This window comes from Puma concolor, chromosome B2 (assembly GCF_028749965.1).
Source record: "Puma concolor isolate L17-30 chromosome B2, mPumCon1.1.hap2, whole genome shotgun sequence".
Lineage (NCBI taxonomy): Eukaryota > Metazoa > Chordata > Mammalia > Carnivora > Felidae > Puma > Puma concolor.
Window position 1 is genome coordinate 44,664,972 of NC_141671.1, and position 18,936 is coordinate 44,683,907.

Genomic DNA, 18,936 nt, shown 5'->3' on the forward strand with positions numbered 1-18,936 from the left:
TCATCACCTCAAATAAGGAACTTTCGTAACCCTCTTGGGGAAATGGGCCCAGAAAGTTCACAGAGTTAATGTAGTGATGGATTTAGGATTACAAATCAGACGTGCTGTTTTCAACTCTGACCCTCCTCCAGTCTGATACCCCAGTTCTTTTCCTACAAGGTAAAACTTATTGGGGATTCTGGGGATCTTAGCTAGTAGACATAAACATGAAAGAGACACAGCTCATGACACTTGTAAGTACAATGAGACGCTCTTGTCCCCCAAGGGCACTTTCTTGGCAGATTCTCTGGAACAGGACTCTGTTCTCCTTAATGCCAGGCACAGGCACTGCCACTCATGTGCCCCTTGGTTTCAACACTGCGCAATTAAGGAAACCAAGATGCAGAGAAATGAAGTCTCCTGTGCTCTCAGCTCTTGGTCAGCCTATGGAGCCAACAATGGGAACACAGAACACCTCCTGGCTGGGCGCTCTGATGACCAAACTGACTCTTAAAAACAGCGGTGGGGCGCTTGGGTGGCTTGGTCAGTTAAGCGTCTGACTCTTGATCTCAGCTCAGGTCACGTTCTCACCGTTCCTGAGACCAAGCCCTGCGATGAGCTCTGTGCTGACAGTGCGGAGCCTGCTTGGGATTCTCTTTCTCTCTCCCTCTCTCCCTGTCTCGCCCCCCCCCCCACCTCTCAAAATAAACAAACACTTAAAAAGCAAACAAGAACAGCAACAACAACAAACTTGGCTAATACACCACTTAAGATGCCTTTGGCTGCCTGTAATAACAAACATACAAACACCCTTCAATGCTCTAGGATGCATTACGGAACAGGAAATGAAGAGTGAGAGCCAGTAGCAGGGTTGGCTGATTCAGCAGCTCAGTGGTCCATTCCAGGAGGCAGGCTCCCTCCATTCTTGGAGAGAATGCGGTGTATTGCCTGAAGCACACCCCTCATGGTCTCCCTGCGTGGCAGCATTTCCAGGCTTCATGCCCGCATCCAGGAGCAGCCTCAGAGGCAGTGACTTAGGGAGTCACTTCTTCAGACCAAGGAGATCTTTCTCAGAAGTTCCTGAACAAATCTCCTTTCACAATACTGGGTGGAACTTGGTCAAGAACCCACTCTGAAGTCAACCACAACCGGAAGGACAGGATCAGACCCTTCATGATTCACCCCCTGGAACTGGGGTTAGAACCACATCTACCTGAATCCTATGAAGGTAGGGAGTAGGAAGAAGTGGGGAGGAAGGCCCCGGACCCAATCAGAGCTCTGCCTGAGGAAGCCAGGGGATGGTCAGGAGGGAGGGACACCATTGACAGCATCAACTACACCTACTCTGAGCGACAGGCCAAATCTGATGGGAGTTCCTTGAATTGGGTGTTACCTCCCTACCAAGGTGAGGAGAGACTATTCTGATAGAGCAGGAAAGACTCAGGAAACTGAATGCTCATAGAGGTCCCGTTGGGTGTTCATGCTGGCTTCAGGTAAAACTTACTAAAGACTCTGGGGACCCTAATCTAGAGTCAGTGATGTTCTAGGGGTAGAAATTAGGGCCACGAACCCTGACAGGGCTAGGTAACCGGCGGGGGGGGGGGGGGGCGGGGGGAACAAGAGAGAGTTTTGGGTGCAGGTGGACCAGTATTTTAAAGTACTCCTTAAATCATATCTGGATTGTCACTGTTTGCCTACCCCCAAGTGTGACCCTACAGATTGGCAACTGAAGTGAGAAACATGAAGAAACGTCAGTGTATTTCTTGACCCAGCCCACGTTCTATAGAATAGAATCGAATTCATTCTTGCTAAAATAAAAATTGATTTTTGGATGACTGGGTCACAAGCTTCTTGCTTTTCCTTCCCCTCTTCCTCTTTTTATTTGCTTTTGATTTTTAAGAATAATGAACATATTCTCTTTTATAATGGGAAAACAGAATAACCCTTATTTGGAAAAAAAAAAAAAGGGTATTTCACGCTTCTCATTTAGAACAGCATAGGAAATCCCCACCTCAAATAAGCAGTCTGAGGATCGCGTTTGTAGTATTTGAAAATAAACCAACTTTATTTGAATCAGCCAATACCAATCAAGACTGGAAAACAAATTTCTAACTGCTTCAGATTCATGAAGAAAACATTCAACAATATCTTCATTAAAAGGCAACTTATATTTATTAAGGCTTGAAAGCATGTCTTAGTACTTTATCACCACAGTTAAAGGTCTTGAGAAAATCAAGTGACCATCGTTTGGAGTGTCTTTCTAAAATGAAATTTTGTCCTTCTATAAAAGCTAGCCATCTTGTGCTAAATTAGCTACACCCCAGCTTTCCAAATGGGAAAAACAGGAAATCAGGAAAGGAAGACAAATTCAAACATCAGCCGGATATTATATATTTTAAGTATAGGCATAATCGATAATATGAAATCTCTAACTATACATAAAATACCTTAGATAATTGGATCCTTAAAAGTATGGTTTTCCAAAAAAAAAAGATTGCTTTTAGCGAAACACAGATTAGCCCAAACCCTATAATGAAGCAATCTTCCATTTTATTTTTGGTTGGTAAGCGGAATATTGGATCTAATTCCTCAGGTAACATTAGACAAAATTATGCACACTTTGGATCATACCGAATGATGAAAAGAAAGCATCCTGAAACTAAGCTGCGAGAAGAATATTGGCAAAGGTCGAGGAACAGGCATTCATGAAGGGGGCACACGTTCCTTGGTTTGAATGCTACAAAGCGCTGGATAGAAGACAATGGTCTTGTTTGCAGAAAGGGCTCCAAGCCCAAAGATGTTCAGCTCCAGATGTTCCACATGCATACTTCTTTCTCTAACGCTTACAATTCTTTTCAATGGCATATCAAAAACGACGAAGTGATCCCTTAGGAATCAATGAACTTAGTTCTACTAATGACTTAATACTGCTTCATCTTTCCAAGGAGAGAGACACTGGCATCTTGATTCACTCTGCTGTCAAAAAGGGTCCTGGCCACTGGCAATAGTGGTGAGTCAAATATACCTCCTGCTGCCTCTAAACCAACTGATGTTTAGACACAGACCTCAATGGTTTCTCACCACGGAAAACTCTTACTAACACACCCTCCTGACTCTGTCCCTTTTTTAATTCTATTTGCCTAAGCCTCCTGGGATTCTTAGCTCTGCAGGGTCCGTTCCAGGCATCATCCATTTTGCAACAATTCTAAGATGCTGGCGTCGTCTGCCTGCAGAGTGGCCAGAGGGCACAGATGTCGTGGAGAGCTTCCGTTGTTTCATTTGATAAATGCTAGCATGTGAAGCTCAGGAAACTTCACTCTTGGTGAAGGCTTTTTTCTAATGAAAAGGCCAAGATCCTTGCTGGCCCCACCAGCGGGGGATGTGAACACCAAAAACAGTGGCATTTCCTGGGAAGCTGAAACCGTCCGAGATTGTATGACCAAATAAAAGTGGTTTTCACTTTTCACAGCCTGTGATTCTGAATTGTCAGGCATCTGAATTCCTTTATCAGGGGACAAAGACACACAATAGAAGGAACCATTATCCAGCCCATCTTATAAAGTTATTAAAATCATATCCAATACCTTCTCTCTGGGCCATCCTGAGAGGCAGCCCAGCCTGACAGATGGGTAAATTCTACATAGTTATTCTAAGTTGGGTTCTTCTTTCTGCCTCTGCCTCCCACCATGCTATCCCATAAAAATCAAATAAAACAGTGACACGGAAACCAAAGAAGAAAAATAAATCCCAAACAAAATAGGATCTCATCCCAAACCTTTTCAAATGCCAATGAAATGTTTTCTGAAGGATCAGTATTCATTCGAGACCAGTGACAAGGGTGACCTCCTCTCAAAACTCTGGAGTCTACACTGCAAACCTTGAATACTTCTTGAGTTGGTTCTGGAGACACCTAAGGACCTCACCATATGGATGTTGGAAGATGATTTGCCATGTATATAACAAGGTTATGGCCAAGATTCTTTAGGGAGGCTGAAGAATCTGGAGGCAAATCTCTTTTGGAAAAAAATAATCAGAAGATAATATTATTGTTACTTAAAAATATTCTACTAAATCTGGTCATAAGACATTAAAGCTCTCAGTCAATAGTCGTATTATATAGTAATCTACTGTTGAAAGAAAAAAGATATTCCTGAATCAAGTACTCAGAAGTGCTTTCCATCTATAACTCTGCCCCCTGTGTTAAATGGTTATAAGTGATCATGTAACTGCCCCCCCAAACTCGTGCCTTAATATTTATGTAAAACTAAGTCAGCCACAGAAGGAATATCTAGAAACAACCATGTTGATTTGGTTTGGCTTGTTTTTAAAGACTCGCCAACGCTGAATTCTGACAATCAAATCAGTCATTAGTATCCGACAACTCATGTGGGGAGCCATCCTCCCCGGGTGGCCTGTTTTCTCTGTCGCGCTGGCCATGCTAACACCTACCTGCTTCAAGAACAGCACCACTGTGGGTCTCTGGAAAGTAAACTGCCTCTTAGGTCATCATGCCTGTGTTGGTCAACTCAGGGAGGGGTTTCTGGGGACAACAGGATTTACACTAATTCAAAGTCTCCTGGGATCATTCAAGACTTCATCTCCCAAGAGACCAGTCTGGGGCTTTACTGTAGAGTAAAAGGGGCCATTTCCTCAACATTCTCCTTTTTAAACATGTCTCGGGACTAAGTTCCCGGGGAGTCCCTGGGAAGGTTCCTTTAGGGGTGGAAATGAATCGACTCCTCCTGCCCTTGCAAAGCTCTCAGGCTAATAAAATGTCCTACTGAGAAATGTCCTCTTCCTCAGTGGGCTAAGGGGGCCCCTGTTTCTTCCCCAATGCTCAGATCTGTGTGCCACTTTTGTTCTCCAGAGCTCCCTGGAGGCAGGTGGGTCTGGGGCCTGCCGGGTTGAAGATGCACGGATGTCTTCACGGAAAGGCCCCATGCTGTCCTGCCACCCTTCCTGAGCAACGAGCCAGGTCCCGAGGCTATCTAGCACTTGGAAGCCTCATCCTGTGGCAGGTGGCTTTTCTCATAGGGTATTCACCAGGATAGGGGGCCGATGGTTAGCTCATTTTCCTGAGTTTCCTCTGCCCGGGTCCCCAGGCTCAAGCCAGGTGAGCTTTGAAGGAGGTGACACTCAAGGAGAATGACCAAGGAGAGAAATACCAACTAAAAAATATCCTTTTTCATCTGGCAGGTGAGTCAGAGGCAGGAAAATTAGCCCAGATGGGGCACATATTTTCTTCAAGTTCAAACCACATGGTTTCCCAGTCAGAAAGGCCCATGGACTTTCTTCCTAAGGTGTTCCATGACCATGCCACCTCCCAAATGGACCCATCACCCGATGGAGGCTGCAGCCGACTCAGCCGGGAGCGCCCAGCTAGCAGACCCAAGACCCGCATCCAGGAGCAACTTGAAGGACCTGGAAAGTCATGTTTGGCCAATTCTTGGTTTTTTTGTTATAGGGTTCGCAGTGATATATAACATCAGCAGTTCAAGACTTAGGGAGATCATAAGAGAGAAGACCTATCTGAAAGATTGCCAGGGAACATGGAGCCTCATGAAGAACTTCTTCACCCAACTGCCCCCCCCCCCCCATCTGCTTTCTCCAAGACTGAAATTCACTCATGGATCAAACGTAATCTCCACCAAAACAACTACCCCTAAAGCAAGCAAAATCCATGGCTGGTAGACCCCGTGGTCCTTTTGGCATTGACGCTCCTCCTCTGGCCCTTCCCAGTCACCCTGCTTTGCAACTGCATGCCAACTTCCCTTCCTCGAAAGGCCTGGACAGTGTAAAAACAGAGGCTGGTGTCAGCCAGATACACGAGGGCATCGCAATGCCCTCAGCACGGCGGCAAGCGGAGACTACGCCTGAAGTGGTTTTCCAATCTGGTCGTCAGCGCCCAGTGGGACGGCAGGTGTCAAGACGCTGTGAGGGACTGCAGGTGTGTCCGTCACGGGCCCAATCCCCAGCCTGCCTGTCCTCCGTTCACTCTCTCCATCTCCCCCAAACGCAGCGGATCTGTTTCTACTAAGAACTACGATGGCATCTGTCCTTGGCCATGGAGTTCCCAACAAAGAGGAGGGCGGAAGAGGGCACAGTGTCGCACGTTTTCCTAATGCAGCTGAGGAGAGGTTCTGATATTGGCGGAGGGGGCAGTGACGGTCCCTTACGTGGGTTCTCCAACACTGACCCCAGATGCACGGAACCCAGTCTCGGCCCAAAGGTTGAGAGCTTGACTATTTCTATCATTTCTGCTTGCAGATTCCTGCACGATCAGATGGGGTCGGCGCTGACCTTCCTAAGAGACAGCAGGCCGGGGTTCCATGAGGCCAGCAAGAGGCGGCCGGCTACAAAAAGGAGTGTCCCCGAGGCAACGCGGAAGAGGAGTGTGTGAGGCCGGAGTCCTTTGGGAGAAGCGGAGTCCTTCTGCTGGAGCGGTGGGGCAAGGTGGCCGAGCTCAGGACCGGCTGAGGCGCTTGGCAACATCCGCGTAGGCCGACTCGATCTCCTTGTCTGCCGCACAGGTGTTGGTGAACTCATCCCGGGCATAGGCGTTCTTGAGGTACCGCCACAGGCCTGTCATCTCAGCCGGGAAATCGTAGTTGCGGTATTTCTTGGCCACAATCTACAACACAGGTGACAGGACAGAGATGGCGTGAGCGGGCAAAGCAAATCACTGAGAAGGAGTTAAGCGGCTTGACCTACCATGTGGGCTGGGAGGAAACCCAGCAGGCATCACAGGGGGCCATCAGCAAAGTGTCTGTGACACAAGCTGGCAAGCGCTGCCTCCTTGTCATCTTATCTAAGCTTATTTATTTCTTAAGTAAATACAATTTGCCCTTTGACCTCGCCATTCTGCTTCTAGCGATGTTTCCTTAGGAAACAATCATGTACGTATACCAAGATTCAGCTACCCGTATGTGATCATGGAACTAATAGTAAAAAAAAGCATGCAACGGTAAAAAAAAAAAAAATGGTATAGAACACAAATGTCCGCCAATATCTAAATGGAGAAATACATCATTATACGTAAATACGGGGCCATTCTGGACAGCCATTAAAAATGATGCTGCAGGGGCGCCTGAGTGGCTCAGTTGGTTAAGCATCCGACTTTGGCTCAGGTCATAATCTCACGGTCAGCGAGTTCAAGCCCCACGTTGGGCTCTGTGCTGACAGCTCAGAGCTTGGAGCCTGCTTCAGATTCTGTGTCTCCCTCTCGCTCCGCCCCTCCTCCACTTGTACCCCCCTCTCTCAAAAATAAAGATTAAAAAATTTTTTTTGAAAATAAAGTGCAGTATAAAATAAAATTTTTAAGAAGTGCAGTATCATGCATTTGGAGAAATGTGTGTGATTACTTAGAAGTACAGGTACCAACATGTGATCAGTGGTTAAGTCTGACTGATCGAGTTATAAACTGTTTCCTGTTACCTGCTCTGTTTCACATAAGCCCCCGTATTTTTAGGAGAGAATAAAAAGCATAAGGAGTGTAAGTTAGATGTGGGAATGGATAGGCAGGTTCTCGAATGAACAGATCTTGAGCGGCAGTGAACGAATGGTGATTTTTATTCTGTCCGGAGTCTGCCACACGTGGGGGCCGTGGATGGGCGTTCTGGGAAAGCGGAGTTCGTGCTGAAATGGTCGCACAGTGGTTAAAGCATGGGCTCTCGATCCCAGCTGAACGCATCTGCAATTTTTACTCCACTACTTAATAGCTGTGTGGCCTTGGACTACTTACTTAGCCTCTCTGAGCCCCAATTTCTTTATCTCTCAAAGGCAGATAATAATAGAACCTATCCTGGAATAACAAATTAGTTAACACACACGAAACGTTTAGAGGGGTACCTGGCTCATACTGAGTGCTCGAGAAACATCACCTCCTCTTCGAATTCATTGAGACCCACTGTTGCCCATTTGCATGTGTTCACAGATAAAGGATAAGGTGGTCTTCGCTGAGGGTGACCTGTGTAGTTACACGGGGCCTCGAACTCAGAGGGGCCTGTTCTTGGTTTAATGCTCTGCTGTCACCATCTGGAAATTCTGAGTACTTTTTTTTTAACAGGGCCCCCTTTATTGCACTGTACGTTGGGGTCCACACATTAGCTGTTCTTGTCTTGAGCCCTCGGGGGGCTAGGGTGGGAACAATAAAGAGTAGCCTCTCTCCTAAGGCACTGACTTCTGACTCCTTTCCTTGCTTTCTTTTTAGAGAGGTCGTCAGACTGCTGACCCTGGGATCCTCCCACTCAGAAAACCTCCCCCCCGCCCCCCCCCCCACCACGGCCACCCCAGTTCAGCTACTCTGGACTTTCACCTTCATGTTGATGCCCATGATGTTCAGGGTCCCCTAGAGAGCTGTGCTGAGTGAGGGCAACGATGAGGGAGGGCAGGAAAAGCTCAGCCTCATCAATTTGACCACATTCCCAAGGAGCACGCATCTCCCCCTCTCTATTCCTCAGTTTGGAACGTCTGTTACATACTAAGCTCTGTTCTATTCTGAATTGCAATTGCTGTTTTCATATCCTCTCTCTCTTCTCTAGCTTGTGAGCAGTAGGAGGACAGTGAACCACAACTTCTTCATTTCTGTACTGCCTGATAATCTCAACGACACGGTTTATGAGCACAGCGACACTAGCAAATACTTATCTACTCTGCACCCTGCTCTAGGCTCCACCTTAAGCCCTCTGCAAGCTACTTTAAATCTCTAAATAACTTTATAAGGAAGAGTGTATTATACTCCCATTTTTACAGATGTGGAAAGTAAGGCAAAGGGAAGTTAAATAAGTAAAGGTTCCATAAACAGTTGTATGGAATCTTTACTATCCTCAGTTATCCCAAATCAGAGTGCATCTTCTAGAGTCAAACGTAAGACACGTACTTTTAAAGACCAGAGATCCTCAGCAATGAACAAACTGAAGCCACAAGAGATTCAATGGCTTACACAACATTACACAGGAAACGAATTAATTCGACCAACATCTACTGAGTAATCACTAATATTTATTCCGGTCCTTGCTTTTCTTTTTTTTTTTTTTTTTTTTTTATTTGAGGGTAGTTGACGTGCAATGTTACATTAGTTTCAGGTGTAAAACGCTGTGATTCAGCCAAGTTTCTATGCTGTGCTGTGCACAGCAACAGTGTAGCTCCTATCTGTCACCACAGGACACTATCAGTATCACTATGTTCCTTAGGCCGTGCCTTTTAGTCCTGTGACAGTCCTTCCCTCCTAATCTGCGGTCCTCTCCACGGGGCTACCGAGCCCTGTGCAAATGATGCAGGAACCGCTACACTCAGAATCTCTCATGTGCCAGTTATTCAGCTACAGCTGCTGATCTCCAAACCACCCTTGTGCTTGTTTCTTCCAGCCGCTGGGGCAGGGACTCTGCAAATCACATCTCTGCTTTGCCAGTGACTCCCTGTGAGGCTCTGTCACGAGGGGGCGCTAGAGAGAAAGCCTGCAAGGCTGGAGGAGGGAGAAGAGACGTCCCTTCCCTTCCTAGGCATTCTGTTCCTCTCAGTCCCCTTTGCTCCCGCAGTGGCAACTGACTCCTGTTTTCTTGTTTTGCCTACACTAGCGGAACCCGTGCATCACCCCGTCTGAGAGAGGCCAGCGCACGACAGTGACCCCTCTGGACTGTCCTCTTAACTCCGCCTCCAGTGCTGGCTCAGCAGCGCCCCACCCCAGAGGTCCGAGGTTCAGCTCTGCAGGGGCCCCTCATCTAAGTTTCCAAGTTTAGATAATTCTGACCTCTTCCGTTTACCTCTGCTGCCCTGGGGGTTGTAGCTGCCTCATCCTGGTGAAATGTCATGGTACACTTTGCCTTCCTAGATCTTCAGTACTTAGTGCTTCTTCCTATTTTGGTGGGGCGCCTGGGCGGCTCAGTCGGTTGAGCAACCGACTCTTGATTTTAGCTCCGGGCAAGATGCCAGGATTGTGGGATCGAGCCCCGCATCGAGCTCCATGCTGAGCGTAGATCCTCTGAGCGTAGATCAGGCTGAGCTTAAGATCCTCTCTCTCTCTTTTTCTCTCTCTGCCCCTCTCCCCGGCTCATCTCTCTCTCTCTCTCTAAAATGAAAAAAAAAAAAATTAAATTCTCTTGGCTAAGATAACTGGTCTGGTGTGGTCACTGGAGAATCCATCCCCACGATGTTGTGTCCGGCTCAGGTGTGGCTAAAAAAGCAAAGGGGATGGAATCTGGGTCCTCTGGGCAGAGCACCGGCCATAAGCCAATGCCGGGTCCAACAGACACTGCCCGTTCACCTTGGCCTTCCCCTGTTCACCGCAGGGTGGGGGCCCTTGGGTTTGCCCAAGAGCCTTTGAGAAGAAGCTGTCCCTGCCCCGGCAAGAGCAAGTCCCTGCAGGATCCGCTGGTCGCATGCTGACCGACAGAGTGGCCTCAAGTCCCTCCGTGCTGGGATCTGTTTTCATTTTTAAAGGATACGACGTGAGATTTAAAACAGCAGAAAAGCAATTTATGGACATAGACTTGTGTTCATGCCTCCCTTCCTGTTTGCTTCAGGGGCTGAAGCAGGTCACTGTGCTAGGCAGGGGTCCCAGTGGCCCCGAGAGAAGGCCCGCCATGCCCCTCCCTGCCCGGATCTGCACGCCCTGAGCCTTGGCCACGGAACCGGCTGTTTCCTCGCATGTCGGTTTGACTTGAGGAGCCAAGGACTAGAAGGGAGCCAGACAGCACGAGTTCAAACCAGGCTCTCGGGCGGGATGAAGATGAACCTGAACGAGAGCCAGGCAAGAGAGAGAGAGGGAGGGAGAACGCAAGAGAGCAGGCGGGGATGCGCACACGGAGCTCTGACGTTCACAGGAACTTCCACGCTCCTGCTCTGAATTTGCTCTTTCATATGAAAACAGTTAGCTCCCACAGCCCAGATTAGGTTTTGGCATCAGAAGCCAAACTTGACTTGGCTCCCCCTTCACTCTTTCTTCATGTCGGGGGTTTGCCAGGTCTCTGGGATCTGATAAGCTGGATCAGCAGAAATATGAGGAGACAGAAGGCGAGGCCCAGCCTTGTCCCCTCCAAGGCCGCCATCCCCCCTCCCTGCCCCGCCCGGATCCCCAGCTTCTCCAAGGACACAGGCGTCGCATCATCGTTTAGGACTGGGGAGGCACTGGAGGAGTCAAAGGATGAAGCACGGGGCCTGGGAGATCCATTTGTTTACCTTATTTGACAAGAGATTCTTCAAGACAGAAGAAAAGAGCAAAAGAAGAGAGAGAAAGAGGCAAGAAGGAATATACTTCCTATCTCTTCATTGGGGCATGAGAAAAAAGAATTTCAAAGAGATTAAATGACTGGCCCCAGCTCATCCTGTCAGGACTAGCATGGGGGTCTCACGCCTTTCTGAATGGGGGTCCTTTCGTTACACCACTCTGACGCAGTGTGGCTGACCTGGAATCACACCATCCCTAAGGGTGCCACTTGCTCCTCGGGAAAAGAGAATAAAAGACGTTTCCAGGGCTGTGGTGGCGCATGCAGTAATTAACAACTTCAAAGACGTATAAGCTTGGGTGGACTTATAAGTAACCGTTGGCCTGGCCCCGAAACCCAAAGTGCCTTCATATTCATAGGCTGCATTTTCCCAGCCTATCGGTAACAGCATGCATGATTCCCACCCAGTCTCCAGCTCTGACCAAGTCCCATGGCGCTTACCCAGCTAAGATCGCAATTCAAGCTGGTTGTGCTCTGATTGGAGGGAGGCCCGCGTTTCCAGCTGTGGAAACTGATAAATGATTCTTTTTACGAAGGGTAGAAGGAAAGCAGGTATGATAAAGTCACAAGCTAAGTGATGAAATGGCCAATCAGTGAGTATTTATGAAAGGGCCACCATGAACCCGCCCACCATCATGCTTGGAGAAGCCACTATCCCCACAGAGCTGACTGCCTGAGACGTACGATACGAGTACATATGAGAGTAGACGACGGTCTAGCTGCACGATCCCACTGTGTGTTTCTCTAGGCTGGTGAGGGCCGGGAAAGGAGGTAAAAAGAAGCATCAGTTTAGAGAGAGAATGTTGGGGCACCCTACTGTTGTCTTCAAATGAGATGAAACAGAGCAATCCCGTTCCATGCTGTTCCAGAATACAAAGGGTGGCCTGGAGGCTGATGGGGCTCAATATAAGGATGTTTTAATAATCAACGCTGTCCAAAGGGATAGGGCTGACTCGTTAGGCAGGGGACTCTTCATCATCAGAAAGGTGCAGTGACAGCTGCATGGAAGCCTGTCACAGACACACAGAAAGTGGTCCCGTTTGGGGTGGGAGATGGTTTGGGATGACCTTGGAATTCCCTTCTTTCCAACTCTCGGATCCTCCGATTCTTATAGGACAGGATTACACGGGGTGATGAAGTTGACCAGTGAGTGCAACCATGACAAGAAAATGATGTCACTTCTTACAGCCTCCGGCTCTTCAACTGATAGATGAGGAGGATTCTCTATGCCTGCCCTAGGGAGTTACTGAAGGGAATGAGAAGGCTCGCACATGAAGCAACTTCAGAGAGATGTGGGGGTGTGGCCAGTGAGAACCCAGGAGGCAGAGACAAGGAAGAAGTGCCCTCACTCACTCTCTCTCTCATACATGAAATGACAATGAGCTACTATGTATTGAGCCTTTACAATATGCCAGGCACTGTCACACCGTATTTACTCTCCTAGCCAAGAAGTAAGAATGAGAATAAGGAGGAAGTAATATATGCCTGTTTTACTGACACTCAGAGAGTCTATACAGCCACCAGGCAGTGGAAGCTGACTCTGGGTTCCTATTCGTGTGACTTCAGAGCCCAGGCTCTGGACCGGCCGTGTGGCACTGTCCTTGACTCATCCACACAAGTGACCGGGCCTATGGCGGACCTGGATACAGTGAGCCACCTGCAGATAGAGCGGTCTTTACCTTGACCACATGGAGTTTGGGCAACAGATTGCAGTCGGCCAGGGTCAGCTCGTCCCCGTCTAGGAATTTGCGCCGGGACCTCTTGTCTTCATCCCCGCAAGTGTTGGCGTCGATCTCCTCTGGAAGAGGGGTGTTCAGGTAGTCATCCAGTTTCTTCAGTGCCTTGGTCAGGCCTTTCTCAAGGGCTGGCATGAAACAGCAAAAGAAGTATCTTTAGCGGACCTTCCTGCCACTGGCAACAACCGCAGGGACTTCGGAGTAAAGGGGCTCATCCCGAATCCTGTCCCCCTCGTCACACCGCCAGCTCCCCACACACTACAGAATACCTGGCAGTCACCAATCCAATGCAGAGGAAGAGGACTAAGTGGTCTGAAAAAGCAAACTTTTTTTTTATTAAAAAAAAAAAAAAGCTTTTGAATATTTATTTATTTTTGAGAGAGATTAGCGCAAGTGGAGGAGGGGCAGAGAGAGAGAGGGGGAGACAGGATCCAAAGCTGGCTCCGTGCTGACAGCACTGAGCCTGATGCAGGGCTCGATCGAACTCATGACCCATGAGATCACGACCTGAGCCAAAGTTGGACACCCCACCGACTGAGCCACCCAGGTGCCCCAGAAAAAGCAAACTTTAACCAAGCAATGTATACTAGCTAATCATTTGTGGAAAAAACATAAATATAGAAATACAACCATTAGGATATACGTCCGAGTTTTTAGAGTGCTTATCTCCAGTAGATATAATAATGACAGTTAATTTTCATTTTCTATTTTGCTTCTCTATATTTTGCCAATATTCCACAATCAACCCACATAATAATTTTGTAGAAAGGGCTCCTGACTAAGTAAATAACAACTGCGTAAAATCCCTAGGACAGAGATATGCACCAGACTTTGCAGAAGCATTAACCATGGAAGCACTGACGAACCCAACCTGAGAAGGGAAGGCGACAAGGTTTGCAGGAAGACCTGACATAGGAAAGTAAACCACCTGTTTGGTGTTGCCCCTAGAGGACCAATGCATACCAGAAAGCCATACTTCAGTTTAATCTAGAGAAGGTTGTTCTAAAAATCAGGGATGTCCAAAATGGAAGGGCCAGTGTACCAGAAATGCCCAGTCACAGCTGCGTGGAAACCTGTCACAGACACAGCTCAAAGAATGAACGTCCAAAGGAAGATCATGTGGTGGATGACGTTTGCAGTCTTGTCCCAGTAATTTCTTGCCGAGTAATTCATTTAGCCACAAGAGCAGAACAAAATATTCAAAAGAACAGCCGGATGGGGCGCCTGGGTGGCTCAGTCGGTGAAGCGGCCGACTTCGGCTCAGGTCATGATCTCGCGGTCCCTGAGTTCGAGCCCCGCGTCGGGCTCTGTGCTGACAGCTCAGAGCCTGGAGCCTGTTTCAGATTCTGTGTCTCCCTCTCTCTGACCCTCCCCTGTTCATGCTCTGTCCCTCCCTGTCTCAAAAATAAATAAAATGTTAAAAAAAATAAAAAAAAAAAAAACAAAAAACAAAAGAACAGCCAGAAGTCACTATCACTCAGAACCATTCCATCCAGAACTTCATAGTCTATTCCAGGCACAGAACACTGGCCACCTGAACTCAGAGGACAGAAGCGGACAGAGGTCGGGTCACCAGCCAGTCTTGATGCTAATTCTAGCAGATGAAAGGGGGATGCTCCCTCTGGAGGAAGAGCCCAGAGGACTGTACTCTTATTTACTTTTTCCCAAATGTGCCTTCTGTTAGCCACTCCTCCCTCAACCCAAGTTTGTCTTTTCATAGAAGGCCTTTGTTTGAGACAATGAAATGACACCAGCCCAAGATAAATCAATTGAACGCTTACTGGAATGTTGAAAACAGGCTGGAGGTTGGACGTGGTTTCTCAATACTTCCTTCTCCCTGGTGTGGCATTTGAACTTGTACTTCATCATCTGCTTTGTGTTTCCAGTTTGGGAGAATAGTGAGCAGGGCTGGGAAAAATGCTTGTATTCCCTTTAGTAATTGTCTAGACTAGGATGGGACTGCAAGCCTATTCAAGGGCAGGAGCAGAGGGTGGGTACCAAACAATAGTTATTATGCTCCCCACCCCCACCAAAGCACTTGTGATCTATATTGGGTTTGTCTGCTCCCTTGAATCCCTCCCTCCCTTTCAGTTATGGAGATTCTGACAAAATCTTGATGATAATGGAGATAGGAAAAGTCAAATAGAGGAGTGCTTGTTGAAGTCTGACCAATGGATAGCAACGCAAGGGAAAGAGACATATGATGGGAAATGAAACACTGCTGATTGTACTTCTAAAATGCCCGCTGGAGACCGGAGCAGGCCACTGCAGAAGTCTGTGCCCAAATTGCCCAGCGTGGGAACTATCATGACATTTGCAAAAGCCGCCTAGCACAGCAACTGGAGCTCCTTGGGAGGGCGGTTCTGGATAAGTATCAACTATCTCTCAACGAGCTCTTGAGGTGGAAGAATAAAGCCTGGCAGTGGGCGTGGCTGTTGTCCTATCCTGTAACTGACATGTATGTAACATACCAAGTGGGCGTGTTCTGAGGATGTCCTCGGAGCTTCAGTTTCATACTGGAGTTTGTGTAATTTTGATCAGGAATGTGAAGGGGGTGGGGGAGTTGGTGCTAACCGTGGTAGAAAGAAGAGGAGACCAGGCAGCAGGGAAGGGGCCACGTGACCTGGAGCTAACCCTGTGTTTAAATTTTGACCCTGCCCAGGGCATATTTACTGCGACGTTGCTGAGGTGAAAGCTTCGGTTCCCTTAATCACATGGGCCCCTTCCAAGGCCTTGAGCTCGATTTTTTTTTTTGATTCCTTATTTGTACTTATTCCATTGGCTTCAGACCCCGCAAGTGTTGGGAACGTCCCTGATCCTGGAACTTACCAAGAAGTGGGACCTTGGGCAAGTTCCTCAACTTCACTGAGGTTCCGTTTTCTCATGTCAACTGTGAGAGGAAGATCGCTAATCTTCGTAAGTCCGGGGCGAGGACTAGCTCAGCTTATGCAGGGAAAAGTGCCTCAGACTACGCCTGCCCCATGCTAGAACAGCAGTTAATGACTGCAATACCAAATATGGCAGCCATCTGCGCTCTGTCCCTGGCCCCACACTCGCCGCCAGTACTTTCCTCAAAAATCCAAGGTGCGGCAGACCGTGAGAGATTCTCAGAAGCTCCAGTTCTGAGGCCCGGTCCCTGGAGGAGAGAATCAACAGCCCCGAGCCTTGCTTCTCTTCCCGATTTAACATACAGCCACAGCCAGTCCCTTACACTCCCCTGGGACCCTTCTTGGTGACGAGCTGTGTGAGGGGCACGGCCAGAGGGAAACAGACGCAACATGTCTGTGCTAACGCACTGCCCTTATTATCGAATACCAGATGCCAGCACCAAGAACTTCTCTGCCAGTCCTTTTCCCTCCTACCTGCCAACTTATTCCTCTGACCCTGGCTCAATCTGGCATCCATAGAATTTAATTATCTCTTTCGGCTGACGGTACCCAGGTCATGAAAGCACAGGCATTCACCCCTTTCTGGTAACAGCGCAGGGGACGTAAGAGAAACCAGAGTGACAAGTAGACGGTAATCCTTCAGTGTTCGCATTTGGAACCCTCCCTGCCAAAGACTTCCTCTGAGCAGCAGGATGGGGCAACCCTCAGACCACAGCAAGTAAGCCTGAGGCCAGGGGACCCTGAGACCCAGGACCAACCACGTCCCAGGCACTTGACGGGTACCCAGTCCTTTAACTGCTTTCTGCCCTCTCCACCCGCCCTTCCTGTAAAGATTTATTCTGTACCACACACAAATGTGCTGGGTAAAATATGTGATGAGGAAGCAAGGGGAATAGTTCATAAATATTCTCAGCCATATGCAAACAATCTCAAATTTATTTTTCTCCTTTTTAAGGAGGAAAAAAAAATCCACCCATTCCATGATCACTTCCAGATTCATTGAGGTTGATATTACATAAGAACCAATATTGTTTTCTCGTCGTAGAGAAATAATGACTTGGAAACGGCAATTTGAGCTAAGAAAATAATATACTCTTACCAGGGCATGGAGGCTGAATGAGGACTAGGGAGCCAAGACTCTAGCTCAGCCTCCAGCAAGCTCTTGCAAGCACGGCTCAACCCTGCGTTGCTGGCACGCCTTGTGCAGCGGGGGTATCAGCAAGCAGCCACGCAGACTCTTTGGGGCTCAGAACTCACTTAGAGCGGAACAGATGTCAAAGGTGGTCTTTGAAAGGACAGGAGCAGCTCTGTGGGCCCAGGTTCCTGTACCCTCAGCTCCTAACGCGTGTTTTCTCTCTGGCATGTGAACTTGCAGAGAGGGAAGAAGCAGGGGACCACCTCCGATCACCGGCTGCAGCCTGGATGGGCGTCTCTTCCACTCTCCCATGGAGAAGAAGATCATGGCTACTGGGAGCTGGCCCCAGGCCAAGGGACCCTCTATCTATCCCGCGGCGCCTCGTTCATGGCTCTGATCCAGCACCGGCAAGAAATACACTAGCTGAATTTCTGAAGTAGACTGGGGATGTTTATGCGACCTATCATCTAAGCACACAATGAAGCTATTGAGATGGGCATTATTATTCATACCCATTTAGCAGATAAAAAAAAGCGAGTCCTAGACTTTCCCAAGGCACACACATATGAACAAGCAAACTGTTCCCAGGATACGTACTGAGATTGCACCTTGTTTGCTTTTTCACTGCTGTTGCCTTCCTTACAAGGCCCAACCTCTGGGTAATGGGAAAACAACAACTTTAATTTAGTCCACTCTGGATTACAACATAGTCCAATGTAATAAATAGTCTCTCAAAAAGAATTCTCAGTCTCTTTGACATGAGAATGCTCAGTCTTACAGAAAGTCTCCATCACCTGTGCTCTCCTCCTTGAGTAAATGAGGGTGGGAGGATTCCTGTGACCTCATGGCCTTGGGGAGAGAGGGGTCCTGGGATCTAGTGGGTGGAAGGCTTTAGGAAGCTACCACAGGTCCCGCGTTTCTGCTCAGTTACCGTTTCCTCAGCAAAACCTCCACTCCCTTCCAGAGTAAGGCTGGGGATGTTGAGCCTTGGGTGGTGGTCACAGGTAGGCTGTTGGGCTCCCTCCAAAGCCCTGGAAGACTACCTGAGCAAAGTGTCATGTGGTTTCCCAGATACAACTCTAGGCCCCTGGCCCTTCTACCTCTCTCTCCTCCTTCATCCCCAAATCCCCTGGGCCATGAGGGGGAAGGCTTTCCTGTACGTTTTCCTAGGTCAAATAGTCTAACAACCACAGACTACTTCTCTAGGAGTCAAGTCCTCTAGATACGGTTCTTGATGTGCTAAATCTGAGAGATAAAGGAATTGAGAACATTCGGAGATAACAGCTTGGCTTGTGAGGCCACTATCTTGACGGAAATGTTAGTTTGAATCAGCAGCTAAATAGTGAATCCTTTTTTTTTTTTCTTCCTTAGAATTCCTTCTGTAGAATTCTTCTCTCTCACGGGGCCAGTGGATCCTCAGGACAGATTAGAATCAAGAGTGTGGCTACTCCCTCACGTCCTACCTTCAGCTCCTTTGATAAAATATTCCTCTGACCCTTCTATTAACGGCTTGACTTCCACTGGAGTTCTTGGTACTGTTAATGACCATCAGTGGATCCAGAAGGAGTTACTATCTCTGAGAAGCGAGCCTACCAGGACCCTTCCCGTCATTTCTCAGCAACAGATACTAACTTTGTCTGCACTCAGGGCCAATGCTGTCACATTGTCTGTGTGACAGCAGAACATCTGGGTGAAAAGACAGAAAGTCATTTGGGTTTTGCCTATGAAGAAAGAAATATCTAGATATTGGGAAATACCTGGAGGACCAAATCAAGTTGTTTCTCTTCATCTCTTTCGAGATCATGTCGATATAACAACAACGACGACAAAGCATAGCTGTGACTTGAGGGAGGCCACAAAGGAGATTTCTCTGGCCATCACATATTCTTGGAGAGAAAACACAAAGATGGCCACACTTTGTTGACATTTGATAGTTTTAAACCTGAATGATAATGTGATGGGAACCCCCCAAAATC

The 18,936-nt window shown here is 47.9% G+C and overlaps 1 protein-coding gene across 1 annotated transcript in view; it reads right to left on the reverse strand.

Moving 5' to 3' along the window:
- Window positions 1-2,016: 2,016 nt before the first annotated feature.
- Window positions 2,017-18,936, reverse strand: part of CLIC5 (CLIC family member 5) — a 103,577-nt gene continuing 86,657 nt past the window's right edge. Inside the window, exons 5-6 of the mRNA XM_086706996.1 lie at window positions 12,881-13,065; window positions 2,017-6,610 (exon numbers count right to left, since the gene is read on the reverse strand). Coding sequence (XP_086563122.1) covers window positions 6,443-6,610; window positions 12,881-13,065 — 353 coding nt within the window. The 3' untranslated portion in view covers window positions 2,017-6,442. The remainder of the gene's footprint in view (window positions 6,611-12,880; window positions 13,066-18,936) is intronic.